At 45.8% G+C, this 26,765-nt stretch overlaps 1 protein-coding gene across 1 annotated transcript in view; it reads left to right on the top strand.

Moving 5' to 3' along the window:
* The window catches only part of CDNF (cerebral dopamine neurotrophic factor), a 47,660-nt gene that overhangs the window by 11,145 nt on the left and 9,750 nt on the right, over positions 1–26,765 (top strand). The window contains exon 2 of the mRNA XM_044276760.1: positions 21,401–21,528. Coding sequence (XP_044132695.1) covers positions 21,401–21,528 — 128 coding nt within the window. The remainder of the gene's footprint in view (positions 1–21,400; positions 21,529–26,765) is intronic.

The raw sequence follows: 26,765 nt of genomic DNA, 5'->3' as shown, positions 1-26,765 counted from the left end.
GAGTTGTTGCAGTGGAACCGGAAATCAGTTCTATCACCTTAGCTTTACTGTGGCCACATGAAGAGAAATGTGTTTTTTTGTGACCCTGCTCTCTGTAATACAGCAGTACTTTGCTTTAACTATTGTTGATCATCTGTTGACTGGGGAGGCAAATCACAGTATGGCACCTCTGTCACATATCATTGTCACCCAACATTTAAAGGGAATCTGTCACCTAGTTTTACACTATAGAGCTGCGAACATGCACGGATAGATCTCCACTAGCATGTCCGCAATATACCTGTCCCATAGGGCTGTGAAGTTTTATTTTGTTTAAGGGCTCTTTCACACTTGCGTTGTCCGGATCCGTCGTGTACTCCACTTGCCGGAATTCAACGCCAGATCCGGAAAAACACAAGTGAACTGAAAGCATTTGAAGACGGATCCGTCTTCAAAATGCGTTCAGTGTTACTATGGCAGCCAGGACGCTATTAAAGTCCTGGTTGCCATAGTAGTAGTGGGGAGCGGGGGAGCAGTATACTTACAGTCCGTGCGGCTCCCGGGGCGCTCCAGAATGACGTCACTCTGGAGCGCCCCGGGAGCAGAATCCTGGATCCAAGGGAGTGGTCCATAAACCTATCAATTAAAAAAAAAAAAAAAAGCCAGATGGGGCACTCCAGAAATCGATCTATTCGCCTCAAGAACAAATGCAAAAACTCAAAAATGTTGTTCTCTAAACCCCTGAGAAAACCCTTGGAATTGGAATCTGGCATATGCCTTTCCCCCATTTCCTTTGATATCCCGGACGATTCAAAAGATCCGGTGACAATGATCTTAACACCATACTGGCCCAAGAGGTGTTGGTTCCCGGTTCTGAAACAGATTTCGATAAAAGAGCCCATGGATATTACCCCTTCAGGAGGACATTCTCATACGTGGACTAGTTTGTCATCCATGTCCAAAAATCTTCAAACTTTATTTATGGCTAAAGCCTTGACGAAATTTGGCATTCCAGATTCTTTTATAGCGGCTGTCATGGCCATGTACAATTCGCCTACCGCAAGGATCCTAGTTAATGGTAGGCTGTCTCCTATGTTTCGAATATCCAATGGTACGAGACAAGGTTGCCCTCTCTCCCCATTGTTGTTTGTGCTGGTGATTGAAACTCTTTTGCAATCTTTTCGGCAGCACGAGGAGATAGCGGGACTATCGGTGGGGTCATCGGTCCATCAGACGGCGGCCTTTGCTGATGACGTACTGCTGTTGGTATCCAACCCTATAGCTGCCTTTCCTGCCATCATGTTGACGCTCAAAGCCTTTTCTGACTTGTCAAACTTCTCAGTAAATTTGTCTAAGTCAGTTGTGCTTTCTCTGTCGGTAGCGCCTAGAGATTTGGAGGTTCTTAAGTCAAGTACACCTTTTGTATGGACGACAACTCAAATGACCTTTTTAGGGATAAAACTCACGCCAGATTTCTCCCGATTATACCAGGAAAACTTTGCATCTCTTCCAAAACGCTTAGAAGATACTATTAGCCAATGGGATATCCCATATGTTTCTTGGTTTGGGCGCAGAGCTTTAATCAAAACTGTTCTCTTGCCTACCATCCTATATTATATTCAGACTCTCCCGATACCTATCCCCAAATCATTTTTTAAAAAAATACAGGATGTTATGTTGAGATTCCTTTGGGGTGGGAGAAGGGCACGCTTACCTTTTAATCAGATTACACGACATCCTATCCAGGGTGGTCTGGGTATCCCAGATGTGCATCATTACCACAAGGCGGTGATATGTCTTAGATGTTTAGAGTGGTTAAGGCCTCATTCAGATCGATTGGATCTGATAGTAGAACAAGCCATGTCAACCGTCCCGCTGAGAGCATTCTTATTTATGGATGGCCCCCATGCTTCCAAAAATATTAGAACTCAGAGTTCAATTACTAAATACGTGCTGAACATGTGGGTGAAGTCTAACTGGAGATCCATTTTGACACCTAATTACCTGATGTTAATGCAAATTAGGGATGTCTTTTTTCAGGCATCTACTGATTTTTTACACACTCTTCCGGACAGTGTGAAACAGGGTGTATCTCCGCTATTGGCTATTTGCCCGGATAATGATATCCCTTCAGCATTAGATCTTTATAAACATCCACTGATGAAGGATTGCTCCCCGTTCCATATCAACTATTGCATCAGATATTTGAAGCAGAACCTAACACGTCTACCTACAGTGGTAGTCCATTCTTCATTTGAAAAATTAGTTGCACAAATTAAAGACCCAAGAGGGAAAATATCCAAACTGTACGAGACTTTAATGTCCACATCTAAGATAGACAGTCCGACCTTTCTTCACCAATGGGAACTAGACTTACAAATAAAGTTTTCATCAGTTGAGAAAAAACTTGCTTTGCTCTCCCCGACTAGGGTGTCCAGGTGTGTCAAGGTACAAGAGAACAGTTATAAAGTCCTAACTAGGTGGTATTTTACCCCCCAAAGACTACATCGTATATTTCCCGCTTCTACAAGTCCCTTGTGTTGGAGGTGTAATAAGGAAATGGGTACCCATGCACACATTTGGTGGTCCTGCGACCAAGTAGTGCCCTTTTGGAAAGCAGTGTGTGGAGTTTTATCAAAAGTGAGTGGGACGCATGTCCCTGTGACCCCAAAACTTTGCCTGTTTGGCTTGTATAATGACATAAAGGGTCCAAAGAACATTAGAATTTTGTGTGCGGCTCTGCTGGCGTCTGCTAGACTTCTTATCGCAACATGCTGGAAACAACAAGACATACCTCCGATCCAGAAATGGTTTGTCAAATGTGATCAAATATGTAGACTTGAGCAGATGGTACATTGGGACCAGGGATCCACACTTAAATTTGAAGCTATTTGGAACCCCTGGAGATCTTACAGACAATTTATACTAAATTGATAATCTGGATGGGTTGTTACTGAACATACTTGAATGTCGGCCCTTGCATGGAGGTGAGCAGTTCTGGTTCATGTGGATGAGACTTACTAAAGGCAGGATTATAACATCTGAGTGTTCTAGATTTGGCGAGGTTTCGAGGTTAATGACAATACCTTATGCACCAACAACTGGTTTTACCCCCCCCCCCCCATCCCCACTACTTTTTCCTTTTACTTTCCTTAACCCAATTACCTATGTCTACCCACTGTTAAATGTTGTATTTGTGGATGTTCACGTAATATTCTGATTATATTTGTTGAACTACCTCATGCACTTGGACATGTTGCTGACCTATAAGAGAATGTCATTGTTATTATTGATATGTCTTATGACAACATGTATCTGTGTCTCAGATTTCTATTTTTTATGCCCAAGTGTCAATGAGTATATATTTATTGCTGAGAAAACAATAAAAAGAGTTTTAAAACAAACAAAAATCTTCAAACTAACAGCTTGAATCCTGAGGGCAACATCGTCAGACAACAGGGACTCTCGGACAAAGTGATCTGTACTTTAAAAGCCAGTAGAAAAAAAGTCCCCTCGGCCATATATTTAGAAATATGGAAAAGATTCTGCAGTTGGTTAGGGGATTCTTCTCCAAACAGATCAAAACAGGTAATTCAAAAAATATTAGATTTTCATCAGCAGGGTCTAGATTTGGGTCTTAGACCAAGTACCTTAAAGGCCCAAATCATCATTCAAGTTAGCTGCTGACCACTGGATCAAAAAGTTTATGACTGCTGCTTCTAGGTTAAGGGTTTTTTGCCATCTCAGACAATGGGGGCACATAGCTAGGATATGCCCCCATTGTCTGATAGGTGCGGGTCCCTACAATGAGAATGAAGCAGGGAAATGAATGAAAGGCGCATGGGCAGCCGCCCTCCATTCATTTCTATGGGGCTGCCAAAAAAAAAACGAGCGCTGGCTTGGCTATTTCCACCTGCCCCATAGAAATGAATGGGAGCAGGGGCCGCGCATGCGCGGTGCGCTCACATTAATTTATATGGGAGCAGCTCAGGGTCTCCCATGCCCTCCGGGAATTAAAGCCCACTCTACTTGTGCTACTGCCTCTTCCTGGGCAGAGAAAGCAGGGGTCTCACTGGACCAGATATGTAAGGCAACTACCTGGTCTAATATAAATACTTTCATTAAACACTAAAGACTAGATCTTTCAACTTCTGCTGACCTGACGTTTGGCAGGCGAGTGTTGCATTGTCTACCTACCACCAGGACAATAAGATGATCTGGTCTCTGGCTGCAGTCTGGCTCTGGGGACTCCCTTGTCACTCTCTTCTCCCCCCTCCCTCCCTTGTCACTCTCTTCTCAAATGTCACTCCCTTCTCTCCCCCTACCTTGTCACTCTCTTCTCCCCTCCCCCCTCCCTTGTCACTCTCTTCTCCCCCCTCCCTTGTCACTCTCTTCTCCGCCCCTCCCTTGTCACTCTCTTCTCTCCGCCCCTCCCTTGTCACTCTCTTCTCCCCCCTCCCTCCCTTGTCACTCTCTTCTCCCCCCTCCCTCCCTTGTCACTCTCTTCTCCCCCCTCCCTTGTCACTCTCTTCTCCCCCCTCCCTTGTCACTCTCTTCTCCCCCCTCCCTTGTCACTCTCTTCTCCCCCCTCCCTTGTCACTCTCTTCTCCCCCCTCCCTTGTCACTCTCCTCCCCCCTCCCTTGTCACTCTCTTCTCCCCCCTCCCTTGTCACTCTCTTCTCCCCCCTCCCTTGTCACTCTCTTCTCCCCCCTCCCTTGTCACTCTCTTCTCCGCCCCTCCCTTGTCGCTCTCATTTCCTCCCCCTCCCTTGTCACTCTCATTCCCCCCTCCCTTGTCGCTCTCATTTCCTCCCCCTCCCTTGTCGCTCTCATTTCCTCCCCCTCCCTTGTCACTCTCATTCCCCCCCTCCCTTGTCACTCTCATTTCCCCCCCCCCCGTCCCTTGTCACTCTCATTTCTTTTCCCCCTCCTTTGTCACGCTCATTTCTTTCCCCCCTCCCTTGTCACTCTCATTCCCCCCCTCCCTTGTCACTCTCATTTCCCCCTCCCTTGTCACTCTCATTTCCCCCTCCCTTGTCACTCTCATTTCCCCCTCCCTTGTCACTCTCATTTCCCCCTCCCTTGTCACTCTCATTCCCCCCCCTCCCTTGTCACTCTCATTCCCCCCTCCCTTGTCACTCTCATTCCCCCCTCCCTTGTCACTCTCATTCCCCCCTCCCTTGTCACTCTCATTCCCCCCTCCCTTGTCACTCTCATTCCCCCACCTCTCTTGTCCCTCTCATTTCTTTCCCCCCTCCCTTGTCCCTCTCATTTCTTCCCCCCCTCCCTTGTCCCTCTCATTTCTTCCCCCCCTCCCTTGTCACTCTCATTTCTTTCCCCACCTCCCTTGTCACTCTCATTTCCTCCCCCTCCCTTGTCACTCTCATTCCCCCCTCCCTTGTCACTCTCATTTCCCCCCCCCCGTCCCTTGTCACTCTCATTTCTTTTCCCCCTCCTTTGTCACGCTCATTTCTTTCCCCCCTCCCTTGTCACTCTCATTCCCCCCCCTCCCTTGTCACTCTCATTTCCCCCTCCCTTGTCACTCTCATTTCCCCCTCCCTTGTCACTCTCATTTCCCCCTCCCTTGTCACTCTCATTCCCCCCCCTCCCTTGTCACTCTCATTCCCCCCTCCCTTGTCACTCTCATTCCCCCCTCCCTTGTCACTCTCATTCCCCCCTCCCTTGTCACTCTCATTCCCCCCTCCCTTGTCACTCTCATTCCCCCACCTCTCTTGTCCCTCTCATTTCTTTCCCCCCTCCCTTGTCCCTCTCATTTCTTCCCCCCCTCCCTTGTCACTCTCATTTCTTTCCCCACCTCCCTTGTCACTCTCATTCCCCCCTCCCTCCCTTGTCACTCTCATTCCCCCCTCCCTCCCTTGTCACTCTCATTCCCCCCTCCCTCCCTTGTCACTCTCATTCCCCCCTCCCTCCCTTGTCACTCTCATTCCCCCCCCTCCCTTGTCACTCTCATTCCCCCCTCCCTCCCTTGTCGCTCTCATTCCCCCCTCCCTCCCTTGTCGCTCTCATTCCCCCCTCCCTCCCTTGTCGCTCTCATTCCCCCCCCCTTGGCGCTCTCATCCCCCCCCTCCCTTGGCGCTCTCATTCCCCCCCCTCCCTTGGCGCTCTCACCCCCCCCCCCCTCCCTTGGCGCTCTCATTCCCCCCCACCTCTAGTGTAGCGTGGCCGAGCTCTGTTTGGTCTGCGGTACAGGAGCATTTGTTTCCTGTACCTGGCCGGACTGAAAGGAAGTGCTCACTAAGTGAGCACTTCCTGTCAGTCCGGCCGGGTACAGGAAACAAAAGCTCCTGTACCGCGGACCGTACAGAGCTCAGCCACGCTACATTAGAGGCACTTCCCTCCTGTCAGTCCCTCTCTTCAGGCTGCGCCCGGGCGGTGCACAATCATAGACGCGCCAGCCCGGGCAGCGCCGGCCCGCTGCCGTACTTAAAAAAAAAATAAAAAATTGCTGCATGACCGGCCCGGCCGACACTTAACCAACGCTTATTTTTTTAAACCGCACGGGTCCGCGCCCCCTGCTAAATTGTGCCCTAGGCGGATACCTAGGTCGCCGGCCCTGGACACGGAGCATTAGCATGAATGATAATGCTCTTTGCCTCTCTGTGACCTTTTTACTACAAAATCACAAGGGACAACTTTATCTCACAGGGATTTTGTAGTAAAAAGATCACAGAGAGGCAAAGAGCATTATCAACCATGCTAATGCTCCGTGTCTCTGCTCTCTGGAACGGGGCTTGGCTCTCTTTCATGCAGAAGATTACCTGCAAGGCATCCGCTCGTGTGAAAGAGCCCTTAGATGGCTATGTGAATGGAAAATGTAAAGGTGTGTGGCTATTGGAAGGGGGAGGGGGGGCAAAAACTGGCTGTGGTTAAGTGTTTTTATGAATATTGTTCGCAGAAACTGCGTACTTTGCACCCTTTTCTCCCTTGAATGTAAAGCACTTTGGAATATGCTATTATATACATAAATAATAATAATGTTCTTAAAGTGGCTTTCAGTCTTCTCTAATACACATACAATACAGTTCAATCCAACAAACTTTGTATTCATAGAAACCAATCACACTTATTGTTGCAATTATTATAAGATTATTTGATATGTTTTACTTTTACCATTTGAAAGTCACAACTAAAAGAATCCACTAGATGGCGCCGCTGCATTAAAACATTGTTTTATTCAGACTAACAAGATGTTTATCAGCGCTAACTGCTATAGTGAGTACAGTTCTCTTTGGGGGATTATGATCTTTATAGTATAAACTTTTATCCTCTGTAATAATTATATGCCAATTGCATTTCCATATTGTAATTATATTGCTCAGCTGCGGTTATGGCTAAGACTGCGGTCAGCTTATTGCCAGGTAAACTGGGGAGATGAGTGTAAGGGATTGCCAGTAGGGATGGGCGAACTTCTGTTTTCAAGTTCGGCGTACAAGGTTCGGGTTCAGGTTATCTAAGAACTCTATTATGGATTACGCCACCATGGACCATAACTTATGGTCTGTGGTAGCGGAATTCATAACCGAATTCTTAGATAACCCGAACCTTGTATGCCGATCTTGAAAACAGATGTTTGCTCATCCCTAATTGCCAGCCTTTTACACTTCAACCGATATGCAGGGATATAGACTTCACTGTTCAAGATACCCAGGTCACAAACCAAGAATAGCCGCCGACTAAAGTCTAGTCATGATTAAAGCCTTGGTACATTTTTAGATGACCGTCAGGTGAATATCTTAAACTAGACAGGCCAAGAAGAGCAGGTAGTGGTAGGACATTTCAAAGTTCAGAAACACAGGCAGTAAGCTGAAGGAGAAGGGACAAGTCAGGTCAATCCATCCACCAAACATTGATCCAAGAAAGCTCCTGGTTAAGGAAATGAATAAAAGGCCAGGCTTTCTGGTCGGTTGGCTAGCTGGGGTAACTGAATGGCTAGCACTCCCCTTTCAGCATCCTTACCTGCCCTGCCATGAAATAGCAGTACTGGAGTGTGGCAAGGTAAGTTTGTTACACATATACTTGTGTGAATGACTCCCATGGTTCGTGAACGTACCTTGAATAAAGTCATGATGGTTAATTAGACTAACATTTTAGCTAGTTCTTATTTAGTATTTACTAATGATTTTCTCTGTAATCATCACACTATCAAATTGCATTATAACTAGTAGTAGTTCATAGGACATATAAGATCTAAGCGGAGAAAACATGCAGCACTCCCAGCATGGTTTGAGATTTAAGCAGGCGTCTTGAGGTGTTATTTAGCCACTCCTCTGGTGGACTGTCACAGGCATTCACAGTTTACATTAGGAAAGGGTGTAGATGGGTGAAACACAGAAAGGTAAATCTTCATCTGCAGAAGAGAAACCTTCCCTGTATACACAGAGCAGTTTACCCATATGTTATATCTTTTATGCTATCTATAGTAGTTCAGTGTCTTACTGCATAAATAGAATTATCTCAGAGTGCTTAAGGTGGCCATACACATAATATTAAAGTCGGCCAGAATGGCAGATTCCGGCCGACTATCGTTTGAAAAACTAGCACGAACAAGCATTTGCGATCACCGACAGTCTGCTGAAAATGCGATCCGCCATGCTGGAAAACTTCAGCCGTTCATTGAAACCTGGGACTGACACAAACAGCAGAGGTTCCCTGTGCAAAGAATGTGTCTGGGCCACTTCTTCCCTCCGTGCTTTGTGGCAAGGGGCAGGGGTGCACCTAGCCTTTCTTCTGCCGGAGGCAAAAATTGAAATGCCCCCCTTCCCATGCCAAATTCTTAACCTAACCCCTTCCATCCAGCCCTACTGTTAAAGACATACTTGGAACCATTACATACCGCCCTACAATCATACAGAAGAATACAGTGCACATACCTCTTACATCCATTGACGTCTTTGATGTAGACATTCTCTTTTCTCATCTTCTCCATTCAGACCAGACAGTCATGATGGCATCTTTTAGCCATCTCTTGTATCTGCAGAGTTTAAAAAAAAGCTGATAAAGAAAATAATAAACTAAGTAACAAAATAAAAATAACTGCGCACAGGAAAAGTATTCCTGACACTAATAGTGTATCCATAATGTCCCCCAAGAATAATTGTGTTAAGCTGATACTGTGCCAGGGTGCCCCCCAGTAATAGTAAAATAAATAATTATCAGCCAAAGTGCACTCAGTGTTAACAGTGCCCTCAATAGTAATAAAGTCCCTATTGTGCCCCAAAAGTAATAATGACCCCATAGTGCCCATACTATTAATCATGTTCCCCGTAGTCCCCCAGTAGTAATAATTCTCCTTACAATGTGTGCCAGTAGAAAAATGCCCGCTTATAATGTGCACCAGTAAAAAAATACCCCCTTAAAATGTGTGACAATACAAAAAATATCCCCCTTCCTTTCAGATCAGACCCCCATATCAGACCTCAAATCCATTCCTCAAATCAAACCGCCATATCAAATCAGCCTCCTTATTATCAGATCCTCAGACCCTTATCTCAGATCCCCATATCAGATGCTCAGACCCCCATATCAGATGCTCAGACCCCCAAATCAAATGCTCAGGGCCTCATATCAGATGCTCAGACCCCCATCAGACTCAAAAATAAATAAATAAACACCTCCCCTGCTCTCCATGTCCGGTGTCCTATCCTTCATTCCCCGCTGCATGCAGCCTCAGGTAGTAGTGCGCACTGTGCGTCCTGACACTGTATGCAGTCAGGACAGTGCAGCACATCCCGGAGGAGAGCAAGGAGGAGGGTTGAGTACAGAGCTCACAGTGCTTTACTCCCCTGCCGACTAGTGATGGCTTCCATAATGGAAGCGCTCACTAGTATTGAAGAATGGGCCCCCTCCCATGCTGGGCTCCTGTCCAGCTGAACCGGCTGCACAGGCAGTATATCCGCCACTGGCCGAAAAAACTGAATGTTGATGGCATGATCGGCTGAATTGACATTTTTCTCAAGCACCAGGGAGTCTGTTTTCTATAAAAAAAACTTACTCCCTGGTTGAGCAGTTTAGTTTGTATGAACGATCCCGTGGACAACTGATCGGCCAATCATTATCTCAAATGTAGGGATCTAAGAATAGTGGAGGATGTGACCCTTTTAGAACCCATTTACATAGGCTAATACACATGCAATGATCAGGAACAAACTGTTCGTTCATAATCTTTTTCGGCTCATGTGAACTGCATTTGCATGCAGCAATCATCCCCTGATCGTTACTACATCATTTATCCCCATACAGATTCCTTGTTTGTCAGCAGCACATCCCTGTTAAAGCAAGGTGATGTACTACCATCAAACAATGGTAATATGTGGTGTAAAAGCGATTGGGTCACCCAATAAACAAGTGTTTTGCTAATTTGTTGGGGGGCTGACGGCACACTTACATTCATCAGTTATTGGGAACAAACATTCATAGAAACATTTTTTACTGGAAAATGGCCCATGTAAAAGGGTCTTTAGGCCCACCTTGGGGGAACACAACAATTGCAAAAACAAACTCCCACCAATTGAACCCTGATTACTTATTCTAATGGTTTAGATGCTGTGAGGAGTAGCCGATTGTCGGGAAGGAAGCGTTCTTTTCCGACAATCAGTTGTTCAATAAGTGCAGGTGAAGCACTACATTTATGTACAATGATCACCTCCACAGTATGGGGACGAGCAATGGCTGCTGCTGTCTCTTGCTCCCATACTAAATCATCACTCCTGGGATCATTGCTCCTGGGAAGCAGACTGCTGTTTAGACAACATGATCTGCTGCCCGGGAACGATGATTGTGTCTGCATCTTCAGTCATTTCACCTGATGAACGAGTGTTTTCTGATAATCGGCCTGAACATCGGGCCTTGTAAATCCAGTTTAAGGATAGACCGCGGATGTTTATGTCCAGAGAACCCCTTTATTCTTTCTCCTATACAATAGAGATAATTGCTTTCAGTAGCAGTACAGGATAAATATTGAATCTTTTGTAGGTAATTTAGAGCAAAATTCCAACCCAAACTAAGAAATGGTGGTATTGGTATGTAATAACCATGTACAGTGACATCTTTGAGGGAATTATCTCTTTTGGTTTTCATAGAAATCAGCATAGCTGACAGAAACCTAATATGGGATTTTTAACAAATGTGGTTGGTTAGCCATATGCTTTAATGTATATGGCTGTGTAATGAATTTAAAAGGAACCTGTCATCAGATCTGGTGCTATGTAACTAACCACATGCTGTCTCTGGTCTCTTAGAGTTCCCAACGGTAATTTTAGTTTTTTTCTCCTCATAGCTTTTTTGAAGAAATCACCTGTCAAACCCGTGACAGGTGGTAGAAGATCTGAAAGACTGGCTGCACGTCAGTGATCTGACAGCTTCTTTTCCGGTATAGATAATGTGACCATTACCACTCCCTTCTTAGTCTGGCTTTACCCATCACTCCTTGCGGTTGATAGCTCATTCTGGTTGTGGATCGTTTGGTGTCTTGATCTCAGCTGAGTTCCTGCTTTCCATTTACCTGGAGTTAAGTGTTTTTGTATTGTGTTTATTTCCCTGTCTCTTGGTACCAGACCTGAGTCAGACTCTTGTTCCTTCATCTGGAAAGGACCAAGTCGTCTGTGGCCCAATCACTATCTTCAGGGATTTCTAGGGTAAACCAGGGTTAGGTTCCTGCGGATGAACAGTCCTACCATCAGGTTCTGTTCATTCTGTTAGCAGTCAGGGATCATGTTGGGATTTATTAGTTGGTGACCTTTCCCTAGTTTGCAGGCCTGGTACCTTGTCCCTCCCTTTTGTGTTTAATGTGGAGTTCACCTCCCACACCACGCCGTGACATTATCAACCACCAAAAAACCCCATTTTGTTTGTGTCAGTGTGGCGATGGATTCAATCTCTGCACTAGTCGGACAACATCAGGGGTTTTCTTTGGAGGTAGCTGACCTCTCACAGATCTAGAGACCTCAGGCAGCTGGTTCCGACAGTGGGAATCAGTCCGTCCCTGAACCTAAGGTTGCTCTCCCAGACAGATTTTCCGGGGGCAGTGACAATTTCATGCTGTTTAAGGAATCATGCAAATTATATTTTAAGCTATGTACTCATTCTTCTGGTGATGAGACTCAAAGGGTATAATATTGTCGTTGCTTAAAGGAGACTCAGGCGTGGGCTTTTTCTTTGCCGACTGGATCGCAGTCCCTCCGGTCGGTAGATGAGTTTTTCGAAGCTCTAGGTCTGATCTACGGTGACCCGGATCGGATTTCCCTGGCCGAGACCAAGTTGAGTGGTTTACACCAGGGAAAGCGGTCTGCGGAGATCTATTGCTTTGAATTTAGGAGATGGGCTACGGATACTAAGTGGAAAGATCCAGCTCTCCATAGTCAATTTTGTCAGGGGTTATCCAAGAGGCTGAAAGATGCGTTGGCCTTTCTTGAAAATCCGGAGTCATTGGAGGTGGCTGTGTCACTTGCTGTATGTATCGATAGACATCTGAGAGATAGATATAAGGTCTCTCACTCTCAGGATGTACTATCTATGAGGTGGCGGCTTCCTCTGACACTTTAGGTGAAGAGACACTTGAGTTTATATCTGGTGATAAGCCCATGGAGTTGGGGGGAGCTACCACTAGACCTGTGCGAAAGAATGTTGGCCATAAGAAAGGAGCCTGTTTTTTCTGTGGTAAAAGGGGACATTTTGTTAATGCTTGTCCCTGCGTTCAGCGTCAAGGTGAAAACAAAAATAAAACGTTAAATTTCCATTTTACTCTTGGTGGTGTGGGTAGAGAGCCAGAGAACTTAAATTTATCATTTACAGGTAGTAGCCGATTTCTCCTGTTTGCTGAGGTGACGCTAGAGTCCAAAATTGTGAAAATTAAGGCCTTTATTGACAGTGGGGCAGGGGTTAACCTAGTTGATGGTCAGTTCGTTCGCATGCATGGATTGTCAACTAGTGTATTAGAAAAAAATATTTGTGTTTGCAATTGATTCCGCTCCACTTACTCAAAAATACTTAGCACAGATGGTGCAGAACATCAAATTGAGGGTGGGTGATTTTCATCAGGAATTCATTTCGTGTTTTGTGTTGGAGGGTCTGCCTGCTTCATTGGTTTTGAGCTTGCATACAAACATAATCCTACCATCGATTGGCAAGCGAGACAGATTCTCGACTGGAGTGATTATTGCACAGAAAATTGTCTTAATACATCGATTTCTGTTGTAACCACTAAAGCTGTACCCTAATTTATATCTGAATTCTCTGATGTATTTTCTGAAAGTGGAGGCCAGGAATTACCTCCGCATCGGGATTATGATTGCCCTATTAATCTTATTCCCGAAGATAAATTGGCCAAATCTCGATTTATAATCTTTTTGAATGTGAAAAAACAGCCATGCGAGAATCTATCACAGAGAGTTTGGCTAAGGGACTTATCAGGCCATCTAAATCCCCAGTGGCCGCTGGATTTTTCTTTGTTAAGAAAAAGGACGGTACACTCAGGCCATGTTTGGACTTCCGTGAACTTAATCGTATCACTGTCCGTGATCCTTATCCCCTTCCTTTGATCCCAGATTTGTTTAATCAGATTGTCGGTGCCAAGGTGTTCTCAAATTTGAATTTGAGGGGGGCATATAATCTGGTAAGGATCAAGGAAGGGGACGAATGGAGGACGGCATTTAATACCCCTTAAGGTCATTTTGAGAATCTGGTGCAACCGGATGTGTCACAGCCGTTCATTGTGGAAGCTCACGCATCCGAGGTTGGGGTAGTGCAATGAGCAGGACACTGGGTCAGTGGGGTTGCTATGCATTGGGTCAGTATATAAGTGTAATAGTTTGTTACGCCAATTGCAGCTTGTGCAGGTACTGTGGCAGGGGCCTTTAAGATGTTACAGCTCACGTACCAGGTGAGGAATACCAGAGGGGGATAATGTCTCTGTATAGCAGTAGGTATAGTGTCAACTGTGTCTCCTACCTTGGTACGGCTGGACGCCTGGATCCTGGCTCACTTGCAATAAATTAAATGTGGTTAGTTGGAGTTCTGATGGAATAATTGAGATCCAGACAGGAGATATAATCCAACTTGTCTTTACTGAATGGCAGCTTCAAATCCATACAAGTTACAGCTTTTAGTCTTGGGTCCCAGCAGGTATTGGCAATATGTGGCAGGAATTTATAAGCATTCTGCTTCTTGTACATACCCCTAGTAGAACCTGGCAGGTATCTATCTTCTGCTCTGTCTTTAGACTGCTTTGTTTGGGCCTGACTAGCTGAGGAGGAATTTGGCCTCTCCTGGACTTGGGATATGTACTCACAGCTTGACTCACAGGGTATGCTTCTTCCTGGAGGCTGGAGGTGGCTGCTTCTCTTGTCGTCCAGCTGAGGCTGATGGCTCAAGCTGGGAAGATGGATCCTTGCCTCAGCCGAGGCGGGATCCAGGGTTGGGATCCCTGGTTCTGGGAGCTCCTACTAACACAACCTACCCCAGCATGGGGTGGCTGCTACACTGCCTAGAACTTTCCTTCCTCTCCATGAGGTAGGAAGTGGGAACATTCCACTCCTCCTCAGAAAGGGGGGGAGCTAACCTGGAATGGACTATTCCAGGCTAGAGATACTAACTATGACCTGCTACATACTGCGGCCACCTGCTGGTGTACATGGAAAATTGCAACAATAATATAAAACAGGCATAGAAAATACATATAATGGAAAATGGAAAACAAGATTACACAAGATGATAATAATATACACTTAACATATTATGAAGCAGGGTGACAGACGTTTAGTGACATACTTCAGGATGTTACAGTAGGAGCGGTCCTGTCGCAGGGTCCTTCATCTAGTAAATGGTGTCCATGCGCAGTCTTTTCTAAGAAACTCTCAGCCGCTGAAAAAAATTAGGACGTGGGTAATAGGGAATTGCTGGCCATTAAGTTGGCTTTTGAAGAATGGCGTAATTGGTTGGAAGGAGCAATTCATCCTATTACGGTTCTCACTGATCACAAAAATCTGGCTTACTTGGAGTCAGCTAAACGTCTGAACCCAAGATAGGCCAGCTGGTTGTTGTTTTTTACTAGATTTAATTTCATTGTCACCTATCGCGCTAGAGTTAAGAATATCAAGGCTGATGCCTTGTCACGTAGCTTCCCCGGGGGAGGTGATTCAGAAGATCCTGGCCCGATATTGTCCGAAGGGGTAGTAATATCCGCTCTATATCTCGACCTTGAGGCAGAGACGTTGGAGGCCCAGCGAGAAGCACCAAATTCTTGCCCTCCGGGGAAGTTGTTTGTTCCTTCTGAGCTACGTCACAAGGTGTTCGAGGAACATCGCTGTACTGTTCTCACAGGACACCCAGGGAGCAGATCCACTGTCGATCTCGTAGATTCTGGTGGCCAGGTTTACGCAAGTGTGTTGAGGACCATGTGTCAGCTTGTAGTACTCAGGGGCGTACATAGAAATCACTGGGCCCCATAGCAAAAATCTGAATTGGGCCCCTTAACCCCGCCCACTACCCACCATGGCCCATCCCACTTCCTGACCTGGCTCCTCCCATGCCACACCCCCATTAAATAAATTTATACATGACCTACAGTAACTGTTAGGGATAAACATTTTTATTTTTTTATATTTTCATACAATGGGCATGTCACTTGCCAGGCTTTAGCAGAGTGGACACAGGGCGCAATATGTATGCCACACAACTGAGTGAGTGCAGGGCAGGAGCGCATACACATCACTCCTCCTGCCTCTGTCCACTGTGCTAAAGCCGGACGTAAGCCATCCCCCACATCTTAACCCCTTTGCTACCTGCGCCATTTTGTCATCACTTCTCTTACCCCAAACCCCTTTAACTCCTTGCTGCTGAGTGTGCACATATGCGCATGTGTTTGTGTGTGTGTGTGTGTGTGTGGGGGGGTGGTTTGGCTGGTTGGTGAAATATCATTTGGTGGCTATGTGCACACTCAGCATTAGCAGCAAGGAGTTAGAGGGGTTAATATCCAACCCCTAATGCCCTCCAAAATGCCCGGGGGGGGGGGGGGTTTGTTTGTTAGGAAGGAGTAGGTGTAGGAGAAAGCACACTGTCCTCTATGAGCCCCCCAACCCCTAATGCCCCCCCCCCCCCAAAAAAAATTCTCAGGACAGTGTGCTGTCTTCCTACTCCCCCCCCCCCCTACCCCGGGCATGCCCCTTTTAACAAATACTGTAGTAGATCACTAGCAGTCCTATGTAACACAGTGATAACTCTCTGAGTACAGATAATGTAGATGGGTGTGAGGCCCCAGAATTCAGAACACACACAGTGTTACCTGAACTCTGGGGCCGGGCTGAGGCAGTGTGGGTCAAATTCTATATACCCCTTACCCTACCGAGAAACAGATATGTGCATGGATAATATTATTACATCCTGTGATGTAGACTTTTCTCAACGTCTTCATCCAGAGATAAGACCGCCATGACACCTTCTTTCAGCCGCTTCTCGTCTCTGCAGAAAAAAAATGTAGGTTCCTCACTTTACTATAAACCTCTCCTTCCTGGTGTCTCAACAACTCATCCTGCTGCCCCCCAATACTGTGCTAGAGCCAGACAGATAGTCCCCCATTCCCCATAATATTATTCCCCCTGTATATTATAATGGCCCCCACTTTGTTATTAATATAATGCCCCCCACTTTGTTATTAATATAATGGCCCCCACTTTGTTATTAATATAATGGCCCCCACTTTGTTATTAATATAATGCCCCCCACTTTGTTATTAATATAATGGCCCCCACTTTGTTATTAATATAATGGCCCCCACTTTGTTATTAATATAATGGCCCCCACTTTGTTATTAATATAATGGCCCCCACTTTGTTATTAATATAATGGCCCCCACTTTGTTATTAATATAATGGCCCCCTCTTTGTTATTAATATAATGGGCCCCTCTTATTATTAATATAATGGGCCCCTCTTTATTATTAATAATGGGCCCCTCTTTATTATTAATATAATGGGCCCCTCTTTAATAACAAAGAGGGGGCCATTATATTAATAATAAAAAGGGGGCCATTACATTAATAATAAAGAGGGGCCCAGCAGGGGGCCATTACATTAATAATAAAGAGGGGCCCAGGGGTCCATTATATTAATAAAGAGGGGGCCATTATATTAATAACAAAGAGGGGGGCCATTATATTAATAATAATATAATGTCCCCGTCTTTATTATTAATGTAATGGCCCCCTCTTTATCAATAATATAATGTCCCCCTCTTTATTATTAATATAATGGTCGACTCGTCTCTCCACTCTTATTAATACTATGATGTCCACTGACTGAGTACAGTCAGTGGTCCCCTTCTCTTGTCCCCAGTGCCTCTGCAATAAGGGTAGAACGTAGGGATTAGGGAACATAAAAAAATAATAATTAATACTTACCTCTCTAAGGACAGCTTGTGGCATCCTGGTACAGGATCGCTCACTGTGCCTTCCCGCGCCGCGTCATCGCGTCATCTCGTGAGATCCGACGCAGGAGGTCACAGTGAGCACCTCAACTAAAGCCGCTCCCCCGGCCCCTCCTCACTTCGCCTGCCCAGTGCGCGTCACGCAGGGCCTCTCCTCTCACCGAGTCGCCGGCCTCCGCTCCGCCCCCCTGTAAATCTTATGTTATTCAGCTGCGGCTGGCCGGCTGCGTTCTAACGTGTGGGCGGGGCCTTCTCTGCGCTCCGGGCCCCCCAGTGCCGCGGGCCCCATAGCAATGGCGTGGTCTGCCTCTATGGGCGGTACGCCACTGGTAGTACTTGTGCAAGTGCTAAGGTGACACATACCCGGCCTTCCGGATCTTTACTTCTGCTGCCCATTCCTTCTAGACCATGGACTCATTTATCCATGGATTTTATCACAGATTTACCTAATTCTTCAGGGAAAACTGTGATTGTGGTGGTTGTTGATCACTTTAGTAAGATGGTGCACTTTATAGCTTTACCAGGTCTTCCCAATTCTAAAACTCTTGCACAGGTGTTTGTCGATAACATTGTGAAACTACATGGTATTCCCTTTGATGTGGTGTCTAATAGAGGGACTCAGTTTGTTTCCAAGTTCTGAAAGGTGTTCTGTACTCGTCTGGGGGTACAATTGTCCTTCTCTTTGGCCTTTCACCCTCAGTCAAAAAGGACAGACTGAATGCACAAACAAGAATTTAGAGACTTACTTGAGATTTTTTGTCTCAGAGAATCAAGAGGAGTGGTCTTCATTCTTGTCTTTGGCTGAATTTGCCATAAACAACTGTAGACAGGAATCTACTGATAAGTCGCCATTTTTGGGGGCATATGCGCTTCACCCGCAATTTTAGCACATTTTCTGTCACTGAGACTTCTGGTATACCTTAAAGGGGATGTCCGGGTTCAGAGCTGAACCCGGACATACCCTTATTTTCACCCCGGCAGCCCCCCTGGGCCTAGCATCGGAGCATCTCATTCTCCGATGTGCTCCAGTGCCCTGCGCTAAATCGCGCAGGGCACGGGCTCTTTTGTTTTCAATAACACACTGCCGGGCGGTAACTTCCGCCCAGCAGTGTGCTCGGTGACGTCACCGGCTCTGAGGGGCGGGCTTTAGCTCTGCCCTAGCCGTTTTACTGGCTAGGGCAGAGCCAAATCCCGCCCATCAGTGCCGGTGACGTCACCGGGGTTCCTGTCAGCCCCATGGAGAGCCCCGGTACGTCACCGGAACTCTGAAAAATGCCTTTGCCCTCTGCAATTTAGCGCAGGGCAAAGGAGAGCATCGGAGCATGAACTGCTCTGATGCTCATGTCAGGGGGGCTGTCTGGGTGAAAATGGAGGGCTGTCCAGGTTCAGCTCTGAACCTGGACAACCCCTTTAAGAGGAAAGATTTTATTTTCCTTTGTCAGCTATTTGGTGGAAAATTCAAAATGATCTGAAAAAAATAGGCAAGAAATATAAACGTATGGCTGACAAGAGATGTATGAATGGTCCGGACCTGAGAGTGGGTGATTCTGTGTGGCTGTCCACAAGAAACATTAAGTTTCGGCTGAGTTCTCGCCTGGATCTCAACTGAGTTCCTGCTTTCCATTTACCCGGTTTTGTATTGTGTTTATTTCCCTGTCTCTTGGTACCAGACCTGAGGCAGACTCTGGTTCCTTCAGCTGGGAAGGACAAGGTCGTCTGTGGCCCAATCACTATCTTCCGGGCCTTCTAGGGTGAGCCAGGCTTAGGTTCCTGCGGATGAACAGTCCTACCATCGTGGTCCGTTCATTCTGTTAGCAGTCAGGGCTCGGGTTGGGATTTATAAGGTGGTGACCTTTTCCCTTTCCCTAGTTTGCAGGCCTGGTACCTTCTCCATCCCTTTTGTGTTTGGTGTGGAGTTCCCCTCCCACACCACACCGTGACATCAGCTTTATTAAATACACCTATCACGCTCGAACTTCCTGACCTGGAGTAACTGGGGCGGCTCTGTGTAATCTCTGGAGTCACTGCTGCAAGCCCAATCATCCAGCGCTGGCTGATATTCCTCTAACTTGGCCATGCACAAGATTTTGGAGGCACCAGCAATGACGTGGTCAAGCTGGGGGATTGTCAATCAGAGCCGCCCCAGTGACTCCAGGTCAGACATTTTGGGCGTGTCAGGTCGAGTTGATAAAAGGTGATTTCTTCAAAAAGGCTATGAGGAGGAAAAAACTAAAATTACTGATCTGAAGTCTATGATGAGGCCAGAGGCAGCAGGTGATTAGTTAGCGCCAGATCTGATAACAATTTCCCTTTATGACATATCCTGGATCCACACACTGCAAACCGTTATTTTCCAATGTGTTACAATCATTGTATGCCTTATCATTATTGCTCAAAGGTAGAAATCTAAGTGTTCAATCTTGGCAGAGTTTTCTTGACTGAATTTAAAATTCATGTGTCCTCTCTCATGAGTAAAATGTTTATCTAAATCTATGTCACTGATTAACACATATTTTCTTTGGAAAGTCTATTAAAAATCTTTGCTGCGGTGTCATGTTATCATGTGAAAAGGTTTTGGACCTTGGTCGACGTGATCCAGTGACACACAGTGGGAACTGGAAAATAGTTTGCTGGTCACATGGGAAGCGTTTCAAAGTTTACAGCTGTGGGAAAGCTGCATCTATGAGTTTCCTGCATAACAGGGAACACATCTACAGAAACGTTATGCCTCCATAAGAGTTCAAACTTCTCCATGAGATACCAGCTTTTATCAATTTACCAATTCCTTATACTCCTTCATAGTAATCAATGCATTTCTCTCCCCTCATTCTAGAGATCGGTGGAGGTTTCAGCACAGATCTAAACTTTGTGAAGTGACCCTTTAAGTTCAGCTCAGAGGGGAATTTATCACAAGAGTAATATTTGAAGTTTGTTTTTGTTTGAATTTGCGTTGGTGTACATTTAACCAAATTTATGAACTGCCACACGTTGTTTGTTAAATTAGATGCATCTTTAAACCTAACAATTATGGGGGTCATTTACCAAGACCCTATACCAGATTTCAGGCGTAAAAGAGTCACAAACCATTACAAAAGCTACTCCAGTTCTCCTATGCCACCCCCTACTGGTGTGACATTGGGACTGTTTTTGCGACTTTTTTTAAAAATCTCAGGGGGTCATTTATCAATCTGAAAAACACCTAAATTAGGCATATTTCAGGCTCAGATTGTGGCACAACAGCTAGTTGTGTCGCAACCTGCAACTTTTCCCCACTCATGCCTGATCTAAAATTGTGGCCGTGGTCTGGGCGGGGAAGGAACAGGCCGGCAGGCCCATCTCATTTACCATTTTATATGCCTGTTTTAGGTGTAGAAAATGCAAGGAAGCGTTCTTACATTTAGAACTGGCGGAGGATCTGCCAAAGTTATGAAGAGGCCGGTGCCAGCTTAGGGCTTTATTAAGACCGGCGCCTAAAACGCTGGTCTTAATAAATGTGCTCCTCGGTTGATAAATCTGAAGTGAAGTTCATTAATATAGCTAACCATGCTCACTTTCCCACTGACGTTCAAGAACTGGAGTTAGTGATCTAAAAATGCAAAAAGTCTCAAATCTTCTTTTTGCACAAGAAAGTCACTAAGCTCCTATGTTGTGACTTTTTGATGCCAGAATTCTGGAGAACAGGGCATGATAAATTCCCCTTTGATATGTTGTAGTTTTCACACTTTCAAGTTATTACTGTTTACTGCCATGATATTACTTATTACAAGCCAAACTACGATATGATATGGGCTGTGTCGGCACACCATTTCTAAATTGCACCCTGCAAGGGTCAACCATAACCATGGTAAATTAAGTCAGCCTAAGACAGTTGTCAATTTTACTTGTGCTAAATAAAAGAATAATGATGGATGACATAGAGAAAAGCAGCAAGTATCATAAATATGGTCTGCTAATGCAAATCTGTTTCTTTTATTTCTATCTTCAGTCTGTAAGGAATATCTGGACAGATTTTACCAGTCTTTACTAGAAAGGAATATTGACTTTACTCCAGCGACCATAGAGAGAGAATTAATCAACACATGCAGAGATGCTACAGGAAAAGAAAACCGCCTGGTAAGAATCAACATGTTTGTATTTGAACACATCCATCTGGGACGCTGTAGTTCAAAGCAAGCTTGGCCCAGCGACAAAACACATGTACGAAACACACTGATCAGCAGTGGAATATGCAAAATGGTATCCTGCCTTGATATGGAAAGATATGGAAATGAAATGCTTATAATCAGGAAAGTATAATCACATCACAATGGAAGTTTCTCCACAATTTTTTATTTATTCTTTTTTTTTCTTTTTTAGTTTTAAAATATTTATTTTCATTTTCAATGAAACATAACAAAAGGTCGTAGAACAGAATGTATTCATTTTCATATTGAGACAGATATTACAATAACTGTATGATGTATATCACAATATCTACCCCCCCCCCCCAATCATATAGATAATAAAAAATTACAAAATTCTACAAATAAGGCAAACACGTGCACACATACACACAACAGTCAGGTACGAAAACACACAGCCACACTTTTTACATTACAGACACACTCCCTACATAGATACATCGATGCATATTTACTAATATGCAGACATGCGCGCACGTTTTCTACATACATGTACATACTGGCATGCATACATCCACACTAATCACTTACACACACATATTATGGATCCTTATTTACTAGACGAGGCAGCTTGGGTGCAGTTCTTGAGGTCTCCTGAGGGCAAATTATGATCTGTGTGTGGTTCCCTGAACCAACAGACAACAGCATTAAGACTACACAGTCACTGATTTGCTTATCAGCCTACACAAACTTTCTTAAAGGGGTTTTCAGGCAATAGCCTGGCCAGAACACAACAAGCCAGGACCCTGTAAATGGAGGAATGTGAGCCAGCACGCAGGACCAGAGAGGTAGAGAGCATATAAAGCAGGCTAGTTAATAGTAAATTACTCCTGGAGAACCTCTTTAAAGGCTATGTACACCTTCTGAGGCAATTTTTTTATGATTGTATGTTCTCTTATTTTAAGCTAAAAATCTATTCCTCAATTAGCCTTTATTAAAAATATTGAGCTGTTCTGTCACAAAAGGTTAACAGTTTTTCTAGCTGTGTGACTGGTACTTTCACTTTGTGCTGGTCATCTAATAAACCTTATCTCTAAACTACTGAGAGGTCATAAACACTTATTTAAGCCACATTTTTATCAGTAAGATAAGAACTGAGCTATAATGAGTGTTTATAAGGTCATAGAGCAGAGATAAGAAGTCTGTCTTCCCCTGGTCTGACAGAAAAGGCACAAAATCCAAAGGGTGCTTCTAAAACATGTCAGCTCTGTACAGAAAAAGGGACACCATATTTTAAATTTTTAAGACCAATAAAAAATAATTTTAGCTCAAAATGAGTACAATGCAATAATTTAAAAAAATGCCCCCAAAGGTGGTCATAGCCTGACCTTGCTGATTGAAGCTACTTTTCTTTTCTTTTTTTTTTGAAAGGCACTAACTATAGTGCTGCCCCCTAGATTCCAGTGCCCCCTAGATTCCATTCCAATGGTAAATGCAGCCCTGCATACGTGTAATTTTCATTTTATAGATCATAATAAATTAAGGATATTTGCCATTTACATGCTGCTAAAATAACATTCCAGTGAAGGGTTATGACATTTACTTACATAGTATGGTGCCATCCAGTGTTCAAAGTGTATAGAAATTTGCAGGTCCATCTGCTGTGCGGACTGCTGCTGGTCACACGTGCTGAGCAGTTCTCCCCACAACCAGGTATCTGCATATTGATTACTTTTTGCCGGGAAGAGAGACATTTTTATTAGCTCCTCTGCAGTGAACACCAGGAACATAGCTTTTATCTTGTCTGCAAGGGGGCTGAGGATCACTACGCAGAGACTTGGCTGTGGGGACAGGGACTGAGTATGCGTGACAAGCAGCACACAGCTTAGCAGATGGACCTGTACACTATTATACACTTTGTACACCAGTTGGCACCATGCCATGTTAAGGAAATGGAAAATCTGATTATTTTATTATGATTTATAAGCTGAATAAAGCATGCAAATAAATATGTCATGTAATGGTGAAAGAACCACTTTAAGGTGACCATACACATTAGTCTAAAGTTGACCAAATCAGGCTATTTAAACTAAAGTGGCCTTGGTTGGGTGAAATATAAAAGGAACCTGTCAGAATTTGTCACTTGCTTTTGGGCTGCTAAACTACCAGGAAGGTGTAATGCTCCATTGCTTAGCTATATAACAATACCCCTGTGAGTTTGGGTTGTTACAAGCTTTTCAGTAAGGAAATACTATGGTCATTGTCTGGAACCACAACCAGCAAACTGTGAAACTGCTACCAGCCTTCCTTAACAACTCTGGTTGGTAGGAACGTAAGGCTGTCCTTAGGTGTTTCACCAGAGACTGGCGAAAGGCCAGGTGGACTAGGCTTCTAGGGACCCAGGTTACATCTGCAGAGTAAGGCTACTTTCACACTAGCGTTCATAGGTCCGTTCGTGAGCTCCGTTTGAAGGAGCTCACGAGCGGACCCGAACGCCTCCGTCCAGCCCTGATGCAGTCTGAATGGAGCGGATCTGCTCAGACTGTATCAGTCTGGCGGCGTTCAGCCTCCGCTCCGCTCGCCTCCGCACGGACAGGCGGACAGCTGAACGCTGCTTGCAGCGTTCAGCTGTCCGCCTGGCCGTGCGGAGGCGAGCGGATCCATTCAGACTTACAATGTAAGTCAATGGGAACGGATCCGCTTGAAGATGTCACCATATGGCTCAGTCTTCAAGCGGATCCGTCCCCCATTGACTTTACATTGAAAGTCTGAACGGATCCGCTCAGGCTACTTTCACACTTAGAATTTTTTCTAAGTTATTAATGCAGACGGATCCGTACTGAACGGAGCCTCCGTCTGCATTAATATGATCGGATCCGTTCAGAACGGATCCGATCAAGCGCAAGTGTGAAAGTAGCCTTAGGTAGCAAAAAATTGGTATGAGCTCGCTAGAAGCAGGCCTACCAGAATAACTGGGGTGCAAAGACTAATAGAAAAGCAGGGTCAGAACTAGGAGACAGAGCCCAAACAGCAGACAATGGGTTAATCCAGAAACTAGCCACTGTCAAAATACCAGGAGGATCATTAGAGGCCAATTGAGCAGACGAGAGATTAAACCAGAAACTAACCATGGTCGGTACACAGAGTGTTAACAAGCAGGTCTAGGATTCAGGTACAATTCACAGAGGTGCAAACTGAGCCAGGACACATGTGCAACCACCAGCAGCAGCTATGACCTAAATACCCTGTCTAGCTATGGGGCTGGAAGCTGAGACAGGATCCTGACTGGCTCAGCTTCCAGTCACACTGATTGATCAACCCTCCCAGCACAGCCCTGCACAACGTTTTGACTGGGTAAACTCCTGACAATTACAGAACAGAAAGAGAAGTTAGAATATACTGAAGATTATTACAGGAATCTCCAGCGGTATTGGGCATTGCCTATATGATGCAGAGGAGAGGACAACTTTCTTTAATATGCACTTGCAGTGAAGCTGTCATGGTCTTACCTTCTTGCTGTTCTCCTTCGTTTGACATGTGCTGGCGGCCATCTTGGTTTCTGGGTTTCTTGTAGCCTCCCACCCTGCGGCTTCTCCTTCCCACTGGGAGGAGCTGGATGCCTAGCTCATATATATAGGAGGTCTGTGGCTTCAGTTCCTTGCTTGGTCCTCCTGTGTTCACATGCTTCTAAGACTGCTGCTGCTTCTGGTTCCTGATCCTGGCTTCGTCTGACTACCCTGCTGGTTCCTGATCCAGGCTTCGTCTGACTACCCTGATGGTTCCTGATCCAGGCTTCGTCTGACTACCCTTCTGGTTCCTGACCTCTGGCTTCGCAAGACCCTGCTTCGGTTTAGCCATCCGTTTGGACTTTTGCCTCACAGCTTGATTTTCAATAAAGCCTTCTTATTTCCACTTATCTCTTGTTGTACGTCTGGTTCATGGTTCCATGACATTAGGACCAAGCCATGAATTCTGACGGTACAGGGCCATCCTCGCTACCTACGCTGGTTGCCAGACTTGATCAGCAGGATCACCTGTTGGGTCGGTTCGCTGTGGCGTTGCAAACCCTGCTTGAACGCACGGCTCATTTAGCTTCCGTTGCCGATGGGTCGGTTGTCGCTCCTGGGCCCGCTCCTACTGCCGCTCCGGTTGTTGCGCCAGAGTCTACCCCGACACCTGTTGCTGCGCCTGCGGTGTTTCGGGGTATGACCGGTTCTGCCCCCCTTCCACAGCGCTTTGGGGGAGAGCCAACTCAGTGCCGAGGTTTCCTTAACCAGGTGGGCATTTATTTCGAGTTGCTGCCACATGCCTTTCCTACTGAGAGATCAAAGGTGGGCTTCTTGATCTCGCTGCTCTCGGACAAGGCCTTGGCCTGGGCCAGCCCTTTATGGGAGAACAACAATCCGGTGGTTGCCGAGTTTTCCGGTTTTGTTGCTTCTCTTCGGAAGGTATTCGATGTGCCGGCTCGTGCTGCCTCTGCTGCGAAGCTCCTTATGTCCATCAGACAGGGTTCACGATCCGTAGCTGAATACGCCATTGAGTTTCGTACCCTGGCAGCAGAGGTGGGCTGGAATAATGAGGCTCTGGTCGCTGCTTTCTCTCATGGTCTCTCGGATGCCTTGAAGGATGAGGTTGCAGCTAAGGACCTACCAGTGGAGCTCGAGTCTCTTATTTCTTTCCTGATTTTGATTGACACCAGACTCAGGGAGAGACCTTCCTTTAAGGAGAGCCTGCGGAGGTCTTCTAACAGATTGGCGCCTACGTTTGCTGTCCCACCCGTGCCTCCCTCTCCTCCCACACCTCCTGGGGATGACTTGTCTGGGGGTGAACCCATGCAGCTGGGGTTTGCTCGCCTGTCCGAGGGGGAGAGGGCACTCCGGAGACGCGAGGGCCGATGCATGTACTGTGGTCTCGGTGGGCATTTTCGGTTGGCATGCCCGAACCGTCCGGGAAACGCTCGCACCTGAGATCCTGTCGGGGGCAGATCTTGGGTGGAGTCTCCTCATCCCCGGTTTCCCGTGTTGACAAACCACTGATTACTGTTGTCCTCTCCTGGGTCAGGGGCTCGGTGACGACCCAGGCGTTGGTGGACTCTGGTGCTGGTGGTTTGTTCATTGATAGTGTGTTCGCTGCCGCCAATTCCATTCCTCTGCAGCCTCGAGGTTCTCCACTGGCTCTTGAGGCGATAGACGGCAGACCCCTTCTGCCGCCACACGTGACTCATGAGAC

The sequence above is a fragment of the Bufo gargarizans genome, chromosome 2 (assembly GCF_014858855.1).
Source record: "Bufo gargarizans isolate SCDJY-AF-19 chromosome 2, ASM1485885v1, whole genome shotgun sequence".
Lineage (NCBI taxonomy): Eukaryota > Metazoa > Chordata > Amphibia > Anura > Bufonidae > Bufo > Bufo gargarizans.
This window is presented reverse-complemented; position numbering and strand designations above follow the sequence as displayed.